Source organism: Peromyscus maniculatus, chromosome 6 (assembly GCF_049852395.1).
Source record: "Peromyscus maniculatus bairdii isolate BWxNUB_F1_BW_parent chromosome 6, HU_Pman_BW_mat_3.1, whole genome shotgun sequence".
Taxonomy (NCBI): Eukaryota; Metazoa; Chordata; class Mammalia; order Rodentia; family Cricetidae; genus Peromyscus; species Peromyscus maniculatus.
The window spans coordinates 68,273,492-68,293,462 of NC_134857.1; the positions used below are offsets into that span (position 1 = coordinate 68,273,492).

The 19,971-nt window shown below is 48.5% G+C and overlaps 1 protein-coding gene across 1 annotated transcript in view; it reads right to left on the minus strand.

Annotated features, from left to right (window-relative positions):
* Nucleotides 1-1,161: 1,161 nt before the first annotated feature.
* Prcc (proline rich mitotic checkpoint control factor) overlaps nt 1,162-19,971 on the minus strand; it is a 31,807-nt gene continuing 12,997 nt past the window's right edge. Inside the window, exons 2-7 of the mRNA XM_006976413.4 lie at nt 16,622-16,669; nt 14,355-14,921; nt 12,049-12,144; nt 6,588-6,731; nt 4,662-4,727; nt 1,162-3,655 (exon numbers count right to left, since the gene is read on the minus strand). Coding sequence (XP_006976475.1) covers nt 3,569-3,655; nt 4,662-4,727; nt 6,588-6,731; nt 12,049-12,144; nt 14,355-14,921; nt 16,622-16,669 — 1,008 coding nt within the window. The 3' untranslated portion in view covers nt 1,162-3,568. The remainder of the gene's footprint in view (nt 3,656-4,661; nt 4,728-6,587; nt 6,732-12,048; nt 12,145-14,354; nt 14,922-16,621; nt 16,670-19,971) is intronic.

Consider the following 19,971-nt stretch of genomic DNA (forward strand, 5'->3'; position numbering starts at 1 on the left):
CATTTCCCCGCTCCCTCGGCGATGTCAGTAATGTCACTGTGGTCGTCTCAGGGCAGGGAGATTGGAAAGCAGCAGCGATCTATCCAGACGCACTCAAAAGGGGCTGTGGGCGGGTCATCCTGAACTACCTCTATACAGCCCTCCCCTGAAAGCAAGCTGTGGAACCTTTGCTGTCAGCCATCTGCGGCTGTCTGGGAGGCTCAGACCCCCTCATGACAAGACCCCCATCTTTCGCCGGGCAGCGCCCAGCACTTGGGAGACAGAGCCAGGCGGATCTCTTGAGTTTGGGGCCAGCCTGGGCTACAGAGCAAGATGCAGAACAGGCACCAAAACTACAGAAAAAAAAAAAAAAAAGGTCCCCATCTTTCTGCAGTTTGAGTCCAATCTTCAAACACCTCAGCCTCCTCGGTTCCTGTCCTGGTCAATGTGACTCAACAGAGGGATGTTGCTTTGCTTTGAGATTTTGAGGTAGGGTCTCATTCTGAAACCCAGGCTGGCCTTGAACCCAAAACCTCCTGCCTCTGCCTCCAAGGGCTAGGATACAGGAGTGCAACGCCACTACCCATTTGTGGTCAAGGCTTCTCACCTGTCTTCTCTTTCCTGTTAACCAGAGGCCAGGCTATCACCCCTGGGAAGTGCCTGTTTCTTTCCCCCTTTTCTTGACCCCCTCCCCAACCCCTCTTAGAAAGGGTCTCACTCTGTAGCCCAGGCTGGCCTGGAGTCAAAGGTCCACCTGCCTCGGCCCCCACAGTGCTGAGATTAGAGCGTGCCACCAGATCCGGCCTACCTTTTGGATCTTGGAAGTCTCACACTCATGGTAGTCATCCTGCCTCTACCTTCCAAGGCAGAAATCATAGGTGTGAACTAAGATACATGTCAGCTTTTCTCTTGGTGACTAGGAAATTCCAATCACCAAATAAATGTCATCTTTGGTAGGACTACAAAGTGGCTTTTTCAAAAATATGGCTGGGAGCTGGTGAGACGCCTCAGCAGATATGAGCCCTTGCTCTTGCATAAGACCTGGGATTTGGTTCCCAGCACCCACACATGGTAGATCACAACTATCCTTAACTCCAGTTCCAGGGGATCCTGATGCCATACTCTGACCTCCATGGGCACCAGGCACGCATGTGGAGCACATACACACATGAATGCATCACATAAAACACAAAAGCAAAAGAATTTTTATTTTAATTTTATGTATATGGGCGTTTTGCTGGTGTGTATGTCTATGGGTGCTGGGAATAGAACCCACGTCTTCTGGAAGAACAGCCAGTGCTCTTAACCTCTGAGTCGTCTTTCCTGTCTGACAATTATTTTTTCTAAAGCTGGGTGGTGGTGGCACACACCTTTAGTCCCAGCACTCAGGAGGCAGAGACAGGCTAATCGCTTGAGTTTGAGACCAGCCTGGTCTACAGAGTGAGTTTCAGGACAGCAAAGGCTAAACAGAAAAATCCTGCTTTAAAAAATAAATTAATTTTAAAAAATTATTTTCTTTCTAGAGTGGGGCATAGTGGAGCATGCCTGTAATCCAGCACTTGGGAGACAGGATTAAGCCCTGGTCAGTCTCAGCTACATGGTGAGTTCAAGATCAACCCAACTGTCTTAGTGACCATATCAAAACAAACTTCTTTTAAAAGGTAGCTGCAGACTCTTGGAGAACTGAAGGTCAAAGGCTCATCTCCTGCAGGCAGTGGTGGTCCATCCCTTTAATCCCAGCACTCGGGAGGCAGAGTTTGAGGCCAGCCTGGTCTACAGAGTGAGTTTCAGGACAGCCAGGGCTACACAGAAAAACCATCTCAATTAAAGGGAAAAAGGAGGGTGGGCTCATCTCCTGCCTCCCAGCAATGTAGGGCACTTCCTACTCCATCACAGTGCTGACTCTGAAGACAAGATACCAAATGCAGGGTGGTAACACAGACGACAAAGGCTGCCCTTCGAGTACACTGGACACAGAGAGCACCTGGCACAAAGGGACCTCAGACTTCTGAGCCCCGCTGGGTCAACTATCGCCTGAGACATCCATCTGGAGGCGGCCCTCAGCCTTGCCTGGCCCAGAGCCTCAGTGGGCAATGGAGGATCACTGGAGCTGATGTTCCCTACTGAGACGGGCTGGATGTGCAGATCTGAACAACTACAATCCCTGTGGGACTCGGGAGCCCTGTCTGGCTCCAATCCGAAGTAGGTCAGATTTCAGATAAGCGGGTAGTTTTCCTGTAAGTGATGAAACCCTACAATGTACTTAATGAGAAACAGACTCCTCGACTTACCTCAGCACACAGAACCAGAAAGTGAGATGTCTCATCTGCTGGGCCCTAGTTCCCACCACACCCTATTCAAACTCTTCCTCCGGCCATGGCCTCGCCTATCCAGGACAACGCCGTCAGCAGTGGACTGAAGCACCTGTCTGCTGTCTACAGCTCTGCTACCTGGCACCCACAGGCTCTGGGGTTTCTTTGGTGCTCCATTCTGCACACAGGTAACTCTCTCTCGGTGCCTGACAGCTGACTTGCGGTCTGAAGGGCTGTCTTTGTGATCATCCTACTCGACCTGAAAGGAAGACCCTACACAGTGCACTGCTGCTGGTGTGCACACAGTGCCCTACAGCTCCTAAGTCTGTATCCTCTTCCAGATCCTTCCCCCAAACCGCTCGAGATTCTCAAGTCTCCACGGAGATGTATCTGCCCCCACCTTCTATGGCGAGCTTCCAAATCCGCTCACCATCTGTACCGGTGGTACAGTGGTGAACACAACTCTCTGGACCAGTCCATGCCACAAACCTCGGTGTAAATCTGATTCACTTTGGGAACAAAGTGTCACTTTGTATCTATCACAGATGCTTTTTCTTTTTTAAATGGTAGGGTCTTGATACTGCAGCTCAGACTGAACTTGAACTCTTCATCCTACCTCCGCCTCCTGAGTGCTGAGATTACAGACGTGCGGCGACACACCCAGTTTAACGGGGCTTCGTGCCATAGGGCCCCTTCTGGTCCACCTCGAGACGCTGAGATCAGCACTACTCTTCACGTTTGGATCCCAGGCCTCGGGTTATCATCCCGCCCCAGGTAAAACTACCAACGACTGGGATGGTCACGGCCTCAAAGCCGCGTGTAAGTGGGGCAGAGAGGGTGAAAAAGCGAGCAATGATAAGGCAGCTCAGGGTGCTGGCAGGGCTCTGCACCAGCTCGACTCTGATCCAGACACAGTGCGGGCGCATCCGTCACACTCAATGTTTTATTTCAACAGACATCCCTGGTTTAAAAAAAAAAAAAAAAAAAAAAAGACCGTGGGAGAGTTCAACGTCTCGTCACACCGACAGGGAGCCAAACTCCCAACCAAGAACTCGGGGCCGGCCTCTGGGGCAGCGGTCTCTCCAGCCCCAGCACAGAAAGGAGCTGGATTTTCTAACTGTTAAGAAAAAGCTATCAAATATGTCCCTTCTCCCAGAGGTAAGGGCGGGGTCCTCAAGGTGGAGGTCCTGGACTTAGAGCAGCTGGGGTCCTGGAGGTGAGCCTGGGGCCGGGCCAGCAGGGCCGACAGAAGATCCTGGGCCATCAGTCCCTGAGCCCTAGAATCCGTATTTGGCTTGGGTCTGCCGGCGACTGAGCTTGTTTTCTGACCAGGTGTTCTTCAGCTCCAGCTCCCGCTCCTTAGCCTGGAACACGAAAGAAGTGGAGTGAGGAGTCTGGTGAGCAGCTGGTTCACTGGCAGACTGGAATCACAGCCTTTGTTCACGCTAGGTTCACACTGTACCACTGTACATCCCAGACCCAGCCTTCCACTTATTTATTATTTTAAATAAAACTGATAGCGGGGGTGTGGGGGTGGCGCACGCCTTTAATCCCAGCACTCAGGCAGAGGCAGGCGGATCTCTCTCTCTCTCTGTGAGTTTGAGGCCAGCCTGGGCTACAGAGCGAGAGCCAGGACAGGCTCCAAAGCTACACAGAGAAATTCCATCTTGAAAATCCAAACCAAACCAACCAACCAACCACACAACCAAACAAAAAACAGATAAAGCTGCTATTGGAAAAGCCTGCTGGGAGGGGAGGGCTAACAAAATGGCTCTGGGTATAGTGGCTGCCACCAAGTTGGATGACTGAGTCAATCCCTGGGACCTGCAGAGTGGCTAGAGAAAAACAGGGACATTTGTCTTGACTTCCTATAACTTACATTGTGGCACACATGTGAGTACACACGTACACGTGTACACACACACACACACACACACACACACACACACAGGGATGAAGCTCGGTTGATGGAGTTCTTGCATCAAGCACTGGGTGCTAGCCCCTGCACCTTACAAACCAGGCAGGGAACCACATGCCCGTCAATCTTGGCACTCAGGAGCTAGACCCAAGAGAATTCAGAAGTTCTAAGTCGTCCTGGGCTATAGCCTGGGATGCTTGAAACGCTGTCTCCAACAACCAAAAGATTGCTATAATAAACCATGTCACTTCCCTCTTACATAACATGGTTTCTCTAATCACCTGTAGCAGAGACAGAGGGGAATGATACCAAGGACCCAGCCTCCCCCTAGTGGCCACATGGAGAACAAAAGGGACTACCAAAAGGGAGCCTGACACTGGGCCTGCTTACTAGCTCCACTTCTCATCCCAGGTTTAACTGGATCCTGTGAGTGGAGCCCTGAGCATCCTCACCTGATGAATCAGATATGTGATCTGGTGTTTCCTCCGCTGCTGGCCAGTCGGCTGCTCACCTTTCTTCTACAAGGGAAAACAAAAACAAGCCAAGAACACAGTCCTTAATCCACAGATAGAAAGACACGAATTTCTCATGTGCCAGGACAGTGTAAGGCTGGTGAACTGAGACGCTAAACATACAGCCTAAATCTGAGAAAAGTCAACTTGGAGCTATTTCTGTGTCTACACACTTTACAAAGCAGACATTTTATTAGCGTCCACCATCATGAGAAACAAATCTAAGCTGGGAATACTTGCTAGAAATAGCCTGTTACTTCCCCAACTGACTGGCTACACTTAGAGGTCAGGACTGGGATTACTTGATCTCCTTTGTAAGCCCTGCTCTATCTCTAGCCCAAGCCCTAGGCTCTGCCTGTGGACACTGGCCTGTAGGAAGTCTAGGACAGCTTTCTAGCCATGGGTATGTGATCTGCTGGCCTCCTTACTATCCCTCCATCCATCTGCCCCTTATGCCCACTTCATTTCTGCGCCCTTCTCCCCACTCTGGCCAGATGTCTAGTCTGAACCCCACCTACCCCTTACCAAGCCCTCCCATCCATCACCTCTGGCTGAAACTCTACTGTCCTGTCCTAGGACGTGTCCACCACTTCCCTGGGATTACAAAGGTCACAATCTCACTCTTCCTCAATTCATCTTCCAGCCTCCACCAGTAACTACATCTAACTCCAAACCACACTTTGATGCAAACGATTTACTGTCAAAATCTATACTGGTCTGAGCTTTCACTGTGTGGTTTCTCTGTCCTCTGCCAGAGCTGTCTCGGGCTGGAAGCTTCCTCGCCAGCCCCACCCAACTCTCAAAAACTCCTCCCCAGAGTCTCCTCAGCACTTATGTAATCAATTTGCACTGTAATCATTTACACTCAAGTGTCCTTAAATCTCTTCCCAACCATGCTGTCAACTTCTTGGGGATAGGGGACTGTATCTTTTCTTCTCTTCTGAAAAGCAAGCTCAACAAAATGAAATGAGACAAAAAGCTGGAGCTGGGAAAAGACCAGATGCTAATTGCTTGTTGCTACTGAATGTCATTAAATGTTACAATTAAAGAAGATATACATAAAACATTCTCTCCATTCCACAGTGAGCACTCATACCAGCAGCTACTTGTGTGACGGGGCCTCTCAAGCCCAAGTTAGCAGAGCCCTTTCTCCTAAGTGGTTTTTCCAGTAAACAGTGATAGATCTAAGCTGCTCTAACCACAATCCTTTGCTCTATCCTGTATGACCGCCAACATTCAGTTAAAATAAATGATGGGGGCCTGGATGGCCATCTGTGACCATAGAACAAAGAAAAATCAAGGGGGGCGGGGTGTAAAAATCCTTGACCTTGGTGTTGCCGGCACGAAGCTCATATTCAGCCACCCCCACCCATGGCCAGCTCCTAAGTGTCCACACTCGCTGTGCCTAGTTGCTAAGTGAAGACACATTCACCATACTGACTAAAGAAAATAAGCACAGGGAGGCCAGTGGGGTGGGAAACAGGAAGAAAAGCATTCAGAGAGAGCAGCTGGCTACAATGAACTATGGAGACAGTGGCAAGAGAAGAGCAGTATGCCTGGCACCCAGGGCCTACAGCCTCTGAAGATCTGCTGTGAGCGCTCCCCAAAGGCTGAGCCAGCTCTCAGAGTCAGAGCTGGAGACTGATGTGATTACAGGGAGAGCAGCTGTAGATTCTGACCAGTGGGGAGAACCACACACACCAGAGACCTTCACAGAAGCTGTGAAAATTCTATCAAGTTCTGAAAGGCAGTTTTCCCATGAAGCTTGTATACTCCACTACCTTGGGCAACAATACCTGCTAGAGGTGTGTCAAGTGACAACAGGTCAGCTGGGGCGCAGGCCACCCCAGCGGTCCCCACACTTACCTTGCTGAAGGACTTCATGGTCTTCTCTTCCGTCAATGACTTGGTCATCCACTGCTGAGCCCCACTGAGCTGGTCATCCCCTTTGATCTCCACAAAGTTGATTTCCTCCCTCCCTCGATTCCTCTTGCCCTGCAGCCGCTTAAACTGCAAGTAAATAAATAAACAGAAGCAGAATTGCAGAGGTCTGGAATGGGGGTGAGGACAGCAGGAGACACTGCTAAGGATCCAGAGTCTCCAGAGCATCGGCTCTCAATGTGTGGGTCCAGACCCTTTGGGCTCGCATATCACATATCCTGAATATCAGCGAGTTACATTACAATTCATAACAGCAGCAAAATACACTTATGAGATAGCAACAAAGTAACTTTATAGTTGAGGATCACCACACACGAGAGACTACAGGAGGCTGAGCAGCGCGGCTCTGGAGCAACGCTGGGACCCCAGACACACTGTGCCCTCGGCTTCCCCCTGTGGATACTTCCTTGTCCCTGCCATCCACTAAACGTCTACAGTGCCAGGGGACATGGGCTTCTCAGGAGGGCTCTTGGAGTCAGAGCCAGGTGGTCAAGAGTATTTGTAGAGATCCAGGGATACAAACCAGATCACTATACCTGCCTGAAAAGTCTACCACAGCTTTCTTCCTTTCTGTTTTGGACACAACCATGATGGCCTCAAACTCAATAATCCTCTTGCCTCAGCCTACCAAGGACTAGGACAACAATTTTTAAATTAAGAATTGAGGGTAGCGCTGGGCGGTGGTTGGTGGCACACGCCTTTAATCCCAGCACTTGGGAGGCAGAGCCAGGCGGATCTCTGTGAGTTCGAGGCCAGCCTGGGCTACCAAGTGAGTTCCAGGAAAGGTGCAAAGCTACACAGAGAAACCCTGTCTCAGGGGAAAAAAAAAAAGAATTGAGGGTAGGCCAGGCTGTGGTGGCTCACCCCTTTTATCCCAGCACTTGGGAGGCAGAGGCAGGTGGATCTCCATGAGAGTTCGAGCCCAGCCTGGTCTACAGAGTTAGTTCCATGACAGCCAGGAACCTGTCTCAAAAACTAAAACAAAAAAAGAATTGAGAGTAAGAGGCCAGAGACATGGCTGGGCAGTTAAGAACACTGACTGCTCTTGCAGAGGACCTAGGGTCAATCACTAGCACGCATGTGGTGGCTTACAACTGTCTCTAACTCCAGTTCCAGATGACTGAGCCCTCTTCTGGCCTCTATGTGTACTGCATCTGTATGTACTTGGTACACAGACATACGTGCAGGCAAAACACGTGTGTGTGTGTGTGTGTGTGTGTGTGTGTGTGTGTGTGTGTGTGTGTGCGCGCGCTGCTGTTTTCAAGGAACTGAGGGTAAACTGAGTGTGATGACAGACATCCGTAGTCCCACCTACTGGGAGGCAGAGGCAGGGGTTATTTTCTTCTATTTTCCTTTTGTTGTTGCCTGCCTGACATTCAGACCAAGGCATGCGTGTGAAGTCAGGTCAACTGTGGGAATCGCTTCCCTTCTCCCTCCGCGTGAGTAAGCCCAAGCCTGTGGCTTGGCGGCAGGTCCCTTGGGCCACTAGGCCATCCATCTCATCAGCCCTGAATCCAGGAGTTCAAAGACTCCTAGCAAGACCCTGAATCAAAAATAAAATCTGCAAGATGTCTCCTCTGAAAACCAATTCTCAGGCCTGGGGGAGTGCTTCACTAGAGTGCGTACACAGTGTGCACTGAGCCCTGGTTCCATCTCCCAGTACTGCATAAACTGGCTCGAATGGCACACATGTGCAAGCCCAGCATTCTGGAGGTGGGCGGGAGAATCAAGATGATCCTTGGCTACACAGGAAGTTCAAGGTCAGCCGCTAAACAAAAGCAGACAAGTTCTCTTCCCACACTTTCCTTCTCACTGAATTGGTGTCATCCATCATCAGATTCCACCCCAAGAATCCACGGACAAAGAGAATGTGGGATGGAGAGTGATGGAACCTCAAAAGGCCAAAGAACTCTCTTTAATACTCCTGTTCTTTTGTCCTCTGGAAGAGAGGGAGGGAAGAAAGGGAAAGAGCGAAAGGTTAACAAAGATTACCGAGGGGAGGGGAGGTGAGGGGAGGAGAGGGGCGGGGCACAGCAGGGCAGGACAACAACCACATGGACACTAGTCCATACCTATAATACCAACAAGGCAGGAGGATTGCCCTGACTTTGAGATCAGAACCCCAATGTGTGTGGGGGAGGGGACAGGGAAGGAGGGGAAGAGGAAGAAAGAGAGGGAAGGAGAGAAGAACCAGACCACCTGCAACAGAAGTAAATCCTGGCAAGCCTCAGGACCTGCTCACGTTAACTACAAGAAACTGAGCGTGGCTACTGAGTGCATGTTAGCTGCTTCCAAAGATGAGAAACTGAAGGACCCAACCACTGAACTTGCCTAGAAGGCAATACTCAAGGGAGTGAATACACAGACTACCAATCAGAACAAAGGTTAGCAAAGGACAGACAGACAGACACCTTTCTGGGGAAACTGAACAGCGTTATTTTCCCTAAGAACCTCCACCTCTTGTGATAAGCAGCACCTCCCCTGCAATGGGACAGATCTCCATCTTAGGCTGAAGGCCACACACAGGACAGGCTTCATTTTGTCTGTCAATCAAGTTGAACCCAGGGTTACTGATCACAGCTGCCGGGGGTCTCTCGAAATCCATTCTCCCCTTCTTTGGTGTCAATGAACCAATAATTCGGCCGATTATCACTCAACTAAAACTTTATTTCATGGGCCCCATTGGAACTAGATCTGGCCATGAGAACAGACCCTTACCTAGTCCTAAGTCCTCAGGGCAAGTACCCTAGGGGGTTCTAGAAGTCCTCGAAAGAAAAAGGAGCTGTCCTTCCTTTTCTTTCTCCAGCCTGCTGGCCGCCATGCAGATGTGATGGCAGGCATTCCAGCTGCTACTATGAGAATCAAAGCCCCCGTCTAGAGACAGCAGCACAGTTCAGAAGAAACCAGATCTCTAACCACCTTCTTTGTGGAGCTGCGACTCCAGCCCTGGCCTGCCTACCCCAAACCTGCTTTCATAAGGAAAAACCTAATTCCCATTACACAAACTATTACTGCTATTATTGTTTTTTCTTTTTTCTTTCTTTTCTTTTTTTTTTTTTTTGGTTGTTGTTCTTTGTTTTGAGACAGGGTTTCATGTGTATTCCTGGCTGTCCTAAAACTAGCTCTGCAGACCAGGATGGCCTTGAACTCATGGAGCTCTGCCTGCCTCTGCCTCCCAAGTGCTGGGATTAAAGGTGTGCACCACCACCACCACCACCACCACCACCACCACCACCACCACCACCACCACCACCACCACCCAGCCTCAAACTTTTGTTACTTAATTTCTCATTTACATGTCACCAAACATAATCATAATTGATAAAGCTAAAAATAAATTTCCTGGGGCAGCAAGCTGGCCCAACCTGTGTTCAATCCCTGGAAGCCACATGGTAGAAGGAGAAAATCAGCTCCTGCAGGTTGTCCTCTGACAGCTGTGACAGGCATGTGTGTGCTGGCTAGTTTATGTCAACTTAAGACAAGCTAGAGCCATTTTGGGAAAAGAAACCTCAATGGAGACAATATCCCCAGCAGACTGGTCTGCGGGCAAGCCTGGAGTGCACTTTCTTGACGACTGATGTGAAAGGCCAGCTCACGGTGGGTCGTGCCACCTATGGGCTGGTGGTCCTGGGTGCTATAAGAAGACAGGCTAAGCAAGCCTTAAGGAACAAGCCAGTAAGCAGTGTTTTTCTATGGCCACTGTATCAGTTCCAGTCTTCAGGCTCCTCCTGCCTTGAGTTCCTGCCCTATCTTCCCTAGACAACAGACTACAATCCAGAAAGATGAAATAAACCCTTTCCTTCCCAAGTCTTTCCTTTTGTCACAGTGTTCTATTGTAACAACAGAAACACTAAGACAACAACATGCCTACACATGGATATGTACAACAACAAAAATTTAGAAGCAATAAAATTCTTAATTAAAAATAAACTCTCGTTGGGCGGTGGTGGCGCACGACTTTAATCCCAGCACTCGGGAGGCAGAGGCAAGTGGATCTCTGTGAGTTCGAGGCCCGCCTGGTCTATAGAGAGATCCAGGAAAGGCGCAGAGCTACACAGAGAAACCCTGGGGGGGGGGGGGGGGACACACACGACGGGAACAGACACGACTCTCACTGGTCATAGCAATGCATGCATGCCCTTTATCCCAACACTCGGGAGGCAGAGGCAGGCGGATCTCTGTGAGTTCAAGGCCAGCCTGGTCTACAGAGCTAATTTTTGTTTTTGTTTGTTTGAAGATTTATTTATTTATTTAATGTACATGAGTGCTCTATCTGCATGTACAACTTTATGCCAGAAGAGGGTCTCAGATCCCACTACAAATGTTTGTGAGCCACCATGTGGTTGCTGGGAATTGATCTCAGGACCTCTGCAAGTACAACCAGTATTCTTAACAGCTCAGCCATCTCTCCAGCCCCAGAGCTAGTTCTAGGACAACCAAGGCTACACAGAGAAACTCTGTCTCAAAACAAACATACATACATACATACATACTTACATACATACATACTTACATACATACATAAAATAGTAACGATAAACTCCCTATAATCTCAGCAGTCAGAAGACTAAGAAGAAGCCTGCAAGTTCAAAATCAGGCTGGCTACATAGTAACACCCTGTCTCAAACAAATAAATAAATGAATAAAACAAAAACAAAACCTGAACAATGAAAGTTTTCCTTTAGCTTCAGATTTGAAACCTGGTGTCAACAATGGTCATTTGTGGGGCTGGAGAGATGTCTCTGCTAAAAGTGAGTACTGCTCTTGAGAGGACCTGAATTTAATTCCCAGCACCCACATCAGCTCACAACTGCCTATACTCAGCTCCAGGGGGTACTGACTCCTGTCTCTGTGGCTACCTGCACATATACCCTGTACATATACCCTGACACAGATTCACAAACACACACACATATATACATAAAACTGAAAAGAAAATAAATCTTAAGTTAAAAAAAAGCCACCTGTGGGCTCAGTAATCCACTGCTATCTAGCATACACAAGGCCTTGTGTTTGATCCCTAGCACAGAAAATAGAAAGTCATTCTGGCTGTGTCTCCCAGAGGCTCAGCTGTTGACCAGGGTCCCTAGTTGGTAGTATTCATTGCGGAGACGGGCCAGGCGTGCTGGAACACTGCTGGTGGGTTGTGAGAGCTTACAGCCTTGCCCGACTTCCAATTAGCTTTCTCTGTTCTCTGCTTCCTGTGTGCGAATGGAGATGTGAGCTCTCACCGTCCTGCCTGTCCCTACTGCCTCGTCTGCTGCTTGGCTCCACGCCCCTCCAGCATGATAGTCTCCCATCTATATGTAACCCTCTATAGGTTGCTTTTAGTTGTGGTATTTTCTCATAGCAACAGAAAAGTAACTAATACATTTTGTTAACTCACTGCTTCGTCATCAATGAAGGAGGCATCTGGGGCGATTTCCTGGGGAGGGACCAGAGTCGGGTCTGGTGCAGGATAGTAGCCACCACTGTAATAATCCTAGAGTCGAAACAGAAAACATACAACTGAAGGCACAATGGAGACAAAACAGGCAAACTGCATGGAAAACGCAGGAGAGATGCCCACACCAAAGTCTCCCGAGGACCTCGGGCTCACCACCAGTCCCTGCAGCTCCCTTGTCTACACCATCCAGGCAGGGGGCGCTTGTTTAGGGAAGGGTGGCAAATACACATTCTCTCCTGCTGTGCCCTGTTCCCTTAGCTCCTTCCCAAGATAACCCACACCTCACCTCTCCAGTGCCTTAGCCAGGCCTGACCTGTTCCTGAGATCCAACAAGCTCTGCCATGAGCAGGCAGGAAAAGGCAGTGGTGTCAGATCAAGCCATTCCAGCCTCCTCCTGCCCACACTGGACAGTTTCACTGACTGGCTAGCTGGTGTGATCCAACAGTCAGAAAAGGTACAAACATGTACCATGAGCTACTTGTTGCTGGATATGGTAGCGCACACCTTTAATCCAAGAACTCAGGAGGCAGAGGCAGGCAGATCTCTGAGTTCAAGGCCAGTCTGGTCTATGTAGAAAGTTCCAGGACAGCCAGAATTCCACAGGGAGACCCTGTCTCAAAAATAAAAACTGTTTGTAAGAGTGTGTACTTGATGGGACATGGATGCAGAGTCTAGAGGAAGACAAAGTGAAGGCAAGGGCAAGCCTGGTCCCTGTGGCTAGCAACTGTTCTCCCTTGCTGCCACTACTTGTCTTCGGAGATAGCATCTCATTACGTAGCCCTAACTCCCCTTCTCTGCCTCAGTACACCAACACACTCAAGTACACCAGCACACTCAAGTACACCAGCACACTCAAGTACACCAGCACACTCAAGTACACCAGCACACTCAAGTACACCAGCACACTCAAGTATACCAACACACTCAAGTTGCGTGTACTGTCCTTTGCCTGAAAGGCCCCTAAGAGCGTGTATTCTTTGTGTTTTGGGTTTTTTTGTTTTGTTTTGTTTTTGTCTTTTGAAACAGGGTTTCTCTGCGTAGCTTTGGAGCCTGTCCTGCAACTTGTTCTGTAGCCCAGGCTGGCCTTGAACTCACAGAGATCCGCCTGCCTCTGCCTCCAGAGTGCTGGGATTAAAGGTGTGCGCCACCACCGCCCAGCCAAGAACATTCATCTTATAATGAACTAAATGGAAAACATGCTTCATATTCATTATACAGAAAGGCAGAACATAAAAATCCAAAGCACAGCTGGGTGTGGCAGTGTACACCTGTAATCACAGCACTGGGGAGGTTGAAAAGGACGGGAAAGGAGGGAAAGAACGAAGAAAAAAGGAGGAAGAGGAAAACATCCACTGTGAAAAAATTTATTTTTTCCTATCAATGGTAGTTAGTCCCACAAGAGTTCATAATCCCTGAACTACCCCCTTCTCTTAGCCAATCAGATTGTGAAGTTGAGCGTCTGTCTACCAATGGGATAAGATACAAGTCACCACCTGAGTTAAGGATAAAAGACAAGAGGCCATCTTGGCGTTGTGTGCTGGCTAGCTAGGTGGACTGCTGGGGACCTGTTTTGTTTGTGTGCTCCTTTATGTGAAAATAACTGCTACTCAGAAGCTTACACCAAACTTGCCTGTTCCTCAATATCCACATTCACAGAGGCATTTCTTAGTTCTAAGATTATAGACCATTCCTCTCGGAAAAAACAAAACACCGTTTAGTCCCCCGCCTGTGGTACTACTGGGAAGTGGTGGACCTTTAAGAGGTGGAGCTTATTGGAAGGAAGGAAGATAGTGGTGTGAAACTGTCGGGAATACTGGGATCCTAGCCCCTTTTCTCTTAGCTTCTTCTGAGGCAGTCTCGTGATACACTGCCCAAAAGTAATGTAGCAGATGTACGCCCAGAGGCCCAAAAGAAACGGAGCAAAGCAACCACGGACCAGATCCTGAGAACCCGAGCCCAAATAAACTACACTTCTCTAACAGACACCTCAGGATTCCATCACAGTGACAGAAAGTTGACGTGCAGAATGAAAGGATCAAAGTCTGACAGGGGAGTCACCCTATCAGCCTCCCAAATACTTGGGCAATTTAGATCCATAAGGTTCAGAATGGTGGTGTGTTTTAAGACCTAGTGGGTGGGTCTAAGAAAAAAATCAAGCAAAGTGGCACACAGGCCCTATCACTGGTTCAAATTCTCTTCTAGCTCCGTGTTCAACAGTCTTGGGCCTGCCCTCTGTCCTTACCCACCTGATAATAAGCACCAGCGGCATTGGCGTCGCCATATGTGGAAAACTGATTGTAGCTGTAGTCATCCCCAGGCTTCGGCATCCAGGGGGCCCCACTGGACCCTGCTGCCATCTTAAACTCAAGGGGGGCATTGGCCGCATCGTCCTGGAAGGCTGGCTCTGGTTCCGTGCCTGGAGGCAGCTCCTCAGGGACAGTGGGGACAGGGTAAGAATATGGCTCAACTCCAGGTGGCTCAGCCTTGTCAGGGAGGGAGAAAAAGTTCTCAGGAGCAACCTCCTCATCACTGTCGTCATCCTCCTGTGTGATCTGCTTCGTCACCTGCAGGGCAGCACTCTTGGCAGCAGCCTTGATGGCAGAGGGTGACGGAGTGGTGGTTGTGGTGCCCAAAACAGGAGCAAGTGAGGCGGGCTTGGTCTTAGAAGCCAGTCTAGAGGGCTTAGCATCTGAGGAGACATCTGAGGGTTTCCGGGAGAAGGCATGGGGCAGGAGCAACCTGTTAGTCTCTTTCACAGTCAGGTTTTTAGGTTGGGGGAGCAAGGCAGACAAACCAGTCCCCTCGCCGGATCCCTAGTGAGCCCAGGTTTGGAATGAGAGGGAAGAGAGACAAGTGAGACTTTACGTTATGCACCAGCAACAATGACAAACAAGATCACAGGTCTGTGCTTCTCCTGAGAGCCTCACAGCCCTCAAGGCTTTGTCACCTCCATGTTCTTAACCTCTGAGCCGTCGCTCCAGCCCTCAAGTGCAGATTCTGCTCAAACAACATTCATACCTGTTGCTAAAAGTTCTGTCTGCCAACCACCCAAGGAAAGCCCTCTACAGCGTCAAGCACTTAGTATATCACTTGTACACTAATTGCCCCAGCCATCCAGAGTTCCTCTTACTCCTATCAATTGCTTGGGTTCTGCTTTCTGTCTGCTGAAGGGCCAGTCTGTCCTAAGTGTAGGGAGGTGTCAATGGGAAAAAGAGAGTGGACTAAGGTCACTGTCCTGGAGCACTAGGGTGTCTTCTTAAACAAGACTTCTGAGGCAAAGAGGCTAGGCAGGAGAGGTGTTCGGCTGGAGAAGGGCCCTTCTCAGTGTTCTCAGTACAGTTTACAGTATGGAAGGAGGTGCTGGGGTGGCAGGTGAGAGCACTGTCTAGGCCATCTTACAAGTGTTCCACTCTCAGCACCATCTGGAATCATGGCTACATCCCTCTGCAGGGCCAGATTCCCACTCTGTTTTCACAGGTCATCGCTTTGTGTTCATCTTTTTCTGCCACCATTTGCGGAATGCCTTTCAGGTAAGTCTGCCTTCTCCTCCAGGAAGCCACCTGACGAGGGAATCACTGGCCCCATTCTTCAGCGCCTCTTCCTTCTGCAGTCACTATCAACACACACCCCACATCACCCTCACCAATAGTCTTTTTGACTTCCACATGACTCTGTCCTAAGACCTGCCCAAACTAGAAGTGACACCTTAACAAAGTGGAGAAGGGACAGCATCAATATTACTTATGTGAATTCCAAGACAGCCACTTTTCCCCAGGGTTTAAGAGCAACATGAAAGCAGACAGTGCAGAGGCAACTGGAAGACACTCTGAACCAGAGTCCAGGTGCTGAGATGAGAGGTAGCCAGCCAGCAGCAGGGAGGTCACTCAGCTGGTCTGGACCACAGAGAAGCAGCCAAGGACAACAGTTTCTTGGACTCTCCAGGGCCAGCTGGACTCGAGTCAGCACACCAGACACCAGTGCAATCCCAGCTCCCCCTACGTTAGCTGTCTAACTCTGGGCCAGTCCCTCAGTTTTCTCACGTAAACTAGGATGATCATAACCTAGGATTTAGGCCCTATGGTGAAAAAGGAATCGGCTAGACACAGGTAAAGCATTTAGAAGGGTACCTAGTACGAAGTAAGTGCTACTTGAATATCTACTTCAGGTTAACACAACAGAAAGAACAGGCAATTTTACAACACAGATGCTCCTTATCATCATCTGACCAGCGTGCTTACACCTCCCTACAATCCTTCTGCCTGAAACCTAATGGACTGAATTAGGTTACAGTTCCTGTTCCTACGCTGCCTGTCCTTCCAGAAAAGTCAACTCCATGTGCTAAGGCCAGGAAGAAAGGAGAAAACGAGGGGTGCACCCGACTCAAAGCTACCTCGGAAAGCAGTCAGAGCAAGCGGTCCTCGACACCTGCAAACATGCTAGTTCTCAAATGGACACCCTGGGCACTTTAAGTCCTAGCTCTCTAGAAACAATCTGGAGAGGAGGAGGAGCTTACCTGCAGGACAGTTTTCTTCTTTGCAGGTTCATCTTCCTCAGAATCTGACTGAGACAAAAAGAACCAGAATAAAGCACAACTGTTTTAGAACAGCAGAAGAAACCCACTCAGCGAACATCTATAAAGACTGGACACCGAGGCCGCCATGTGTGCCCACTTCTGCAGAGCTGCAGCCCTAGCCAAGTGTCCTCTCTGGGCACTGCAACAGCTACAGAGGAGGAGTATGCCCTGAGCGCCTCGGTTTCTACTCTGTTAAACTGAGACTATTTCCTCCATTTGGTCCTTGGTGCGAAGAAATACTACACCTATTTTTATAAATGCATCCACTAGAAGATGAATAGGATTTGGCCCACAATCTTACCCAATCTCAGCCTCACTTTTAAAATCACTTACATAGACTACATGACCACAGAGCTGGGGCGCTCCAGTGGGATTAAGTGGTGTGTTAACTACTTCTCTATAGGGCATTAAAGGTCAAAATCGTTGGAGAAATCCATTCCCTCTCCAAGTATGATCTATTGTCTGCAGACACCATCATTCCTGGCTGGGAATGCAGGCAAACGATGGCTGAAAGGTCCTGGCTAAGAAAGGAGACCACTAACGTTAACCTTTGGACTCAACAGGACTGGATCACACTGAAAAGACCCACCTGAGCTTTTTGCCAACTGTGGTGTATGCCTTCAATATCAGCACTCAGGAGGCAGAGGTGAGCTCTTAGCCAGCCTGATGTATATAGCAAGTTCCAGATGAGCCAAAGCTACATAGTGAGACCTTGTCTCAAAACAAAAGAACAACAAAACAAAAATCAAAACCCTTGCTGGGTGGTGACGACAAATGTCTCTAAACCCAGCATTCCAGAGGCAAGAAGATCTCTGTGAATTCAAGGCCAGCCTGGTCTACAGAGTGAGTTCCAGGACAGCCAGAGCTGTTACACAGTGAAACCCTGTCTCAAAAACAAAAACAAAACAAAAACTCGAGTTTTTGTTTTGTTTTTAGATTGGGACTCCCTGTGTAGCCCTGGCTGTCCTAGACTCACTATGCAGACCACGCTGGCCTCCAGGTAACTACACCGGCTACCCTTGGGTAGCTCACTACCAGTTTCTCAACATCTTCAAATTGAGGAAAAATGAAAGGCACGAGAATAGCAAAGGCTTTTAATTGTTTTTTTAAGATTTTTAAAATCTTGCCAGATTGGGGCTGGAGAAATGGCTCAGAGGTTAAGAGCACTGGCTGCTGTTCTTCCAGAGGTCCTGAGTTCAATTCCCAGCAACCACATGGTGGCTCACAACCATCTGTAATGAGAGCTAGTGCCTTTTCTAGCCTGCAGGGATACATGCAGGCAGAAAACACTGTATACATAATAAATAAATAAATTTTTTTTTTTTTTTAAAAATCTTGCCAGGCAGTGGTGACACACACCTTTAATCCTAGCACTCTTCAGAGGCAGAGGCAGATCTCTGAGTTCAAGGCCAGCCTGGTCTACAAAGTGAGTTCCAGGACAGTCAGAGCTGTTACACAGAGAAACCTTGTCTTGAAAAAACAAAAACAAAAACAAACAAACCCCACACATCTTTAAAACAAATAAAGCTTAAAATTAAAAACTACTTCCCAAGTAAGTAAGAACACGATCACCACCACCAACAACAACAACAACAACTATAACATCAAAAATGACTTCCCGGGGGCTGTAGAGAGGGCTCAGAGGTTAAGAGCACTGACTGCTCTTCCAGAGGACCCAGGTTCAATTCCCAGCACCCACATGGCAGCTCACCACTGTCTGTAACTCCAAGATCTGACACCCTCACACAGACATGCATGCAGGCAAAACACCAAGGCACATAAAATAAAAATAAATTATTTTTAAAAAAAAAAAATGACTTCCCAAATTCACTTTTCCACGGTCTTGGTCTAGCATCTGTAAAGTAAAGGTAAGGCTGGCATGGCAGTGCACACCTTTAATCCCAGCACTCGGGAGGCAGAGGGAGGAAGAGCTCTCTGAGTTTAAGGCCAGCATGACCCTGTTTCAAAAAAAAAAAAAAAGCAAGTTCCCAATAATTGTCATGGTAAAGCCTAGGTATCAAGAGTACTAGATAATCAGGGCTGGAGAGATGGCTCAACCCTGAAGAGCACTCGCTGCTCTTCCAGAGGACTCAGGTTCAATTCCTAGCACCCACATGGCAGCTCATAACTGTCTGTAACTAGTGCCAGGGGAACTGACACCAATGCACACAAAATAAAAATTAATTATTAAAAAAAGTTTAAAATAAGGGGCTGGAGAGATGGCTCAGTGGTTAAAAGCACTGGCTGTTCTTCCAAAAGTTCTAAGTTCAATTCCCAGCAACCAAATGATGGTTCACAACCATCTGCAATGAGATCTGGTGCCCTCTTCTGGCCTGCAGGCAGACATGCAGGCAGAACACTGAATACACAATAAATAAAGAAATCTTTAAAAACAAAAACAAAACAGGTGTAGTTCAAGCGTCCCTCAGTGAGTACAGCCATTATGGAAAACCACAGCACCTTATTGTATGGAGTTTATGTGGGCTTTCTGAGGGAACTCTTGGTGACCTTGAACTTGTAATGATCCTCCTGCTCCAGCTTTCTGAGTGCTGGGTTTAGGGGACACACCACCACATCTGGCTTCAGAGGCTTCTAATAACTAACACCTCAGGGGGAGAGTGGAACAGTGCTGGAGCACATGTCAGCATGTGGAGGGCCCTGGGTTTAATCCACACCCCCTAATAGGAGAATTACCAATCTACTCTGTATCTACCTACCCCCAAACTGGAAAGCTGTGCAGTGAGGAAAACACGTCCATGTTCACAGCAGCAGCATCCACAATAACCATTATACAGTCAACCTAAGTGCCCATCAACAGGTAAGTGGATAAAGAAAATACAGTATCCATAACAATGAATAGCAGCCTTTAAAACACAGGGCTGGGGGACGGCAAGATGGCTCAGCAAATACGGGTGTTTGCCACCAAGCCTGATGACCCAAACCCAAATCCCTGGGATCTACAGTATGGAAGGAAAGAACTGACTCCCACAAGACGTTCTTGGACTTCTATACATGCTCCATGCCATGCACACCCCCACACCTATACCCATACACAAAGTAAGTGCAATTTTAAAATTTTTAAGGAAGGCTTGTGATATAATTCAGTGGGAGAGGGTTTGACATATACAAGACACTGGTTCAGTCCTTAGCCAGGGTAAAGGGAAAAGAAGCAGAAAGAATGACCATTGTAAAGTTGTGAAATGGGAAGAATGGAGACATGATGATGCTGTAAACAGAGTATTTACATTCCAGAAATACTAAAACAGTGAACTGCACATGCTCTCACCACA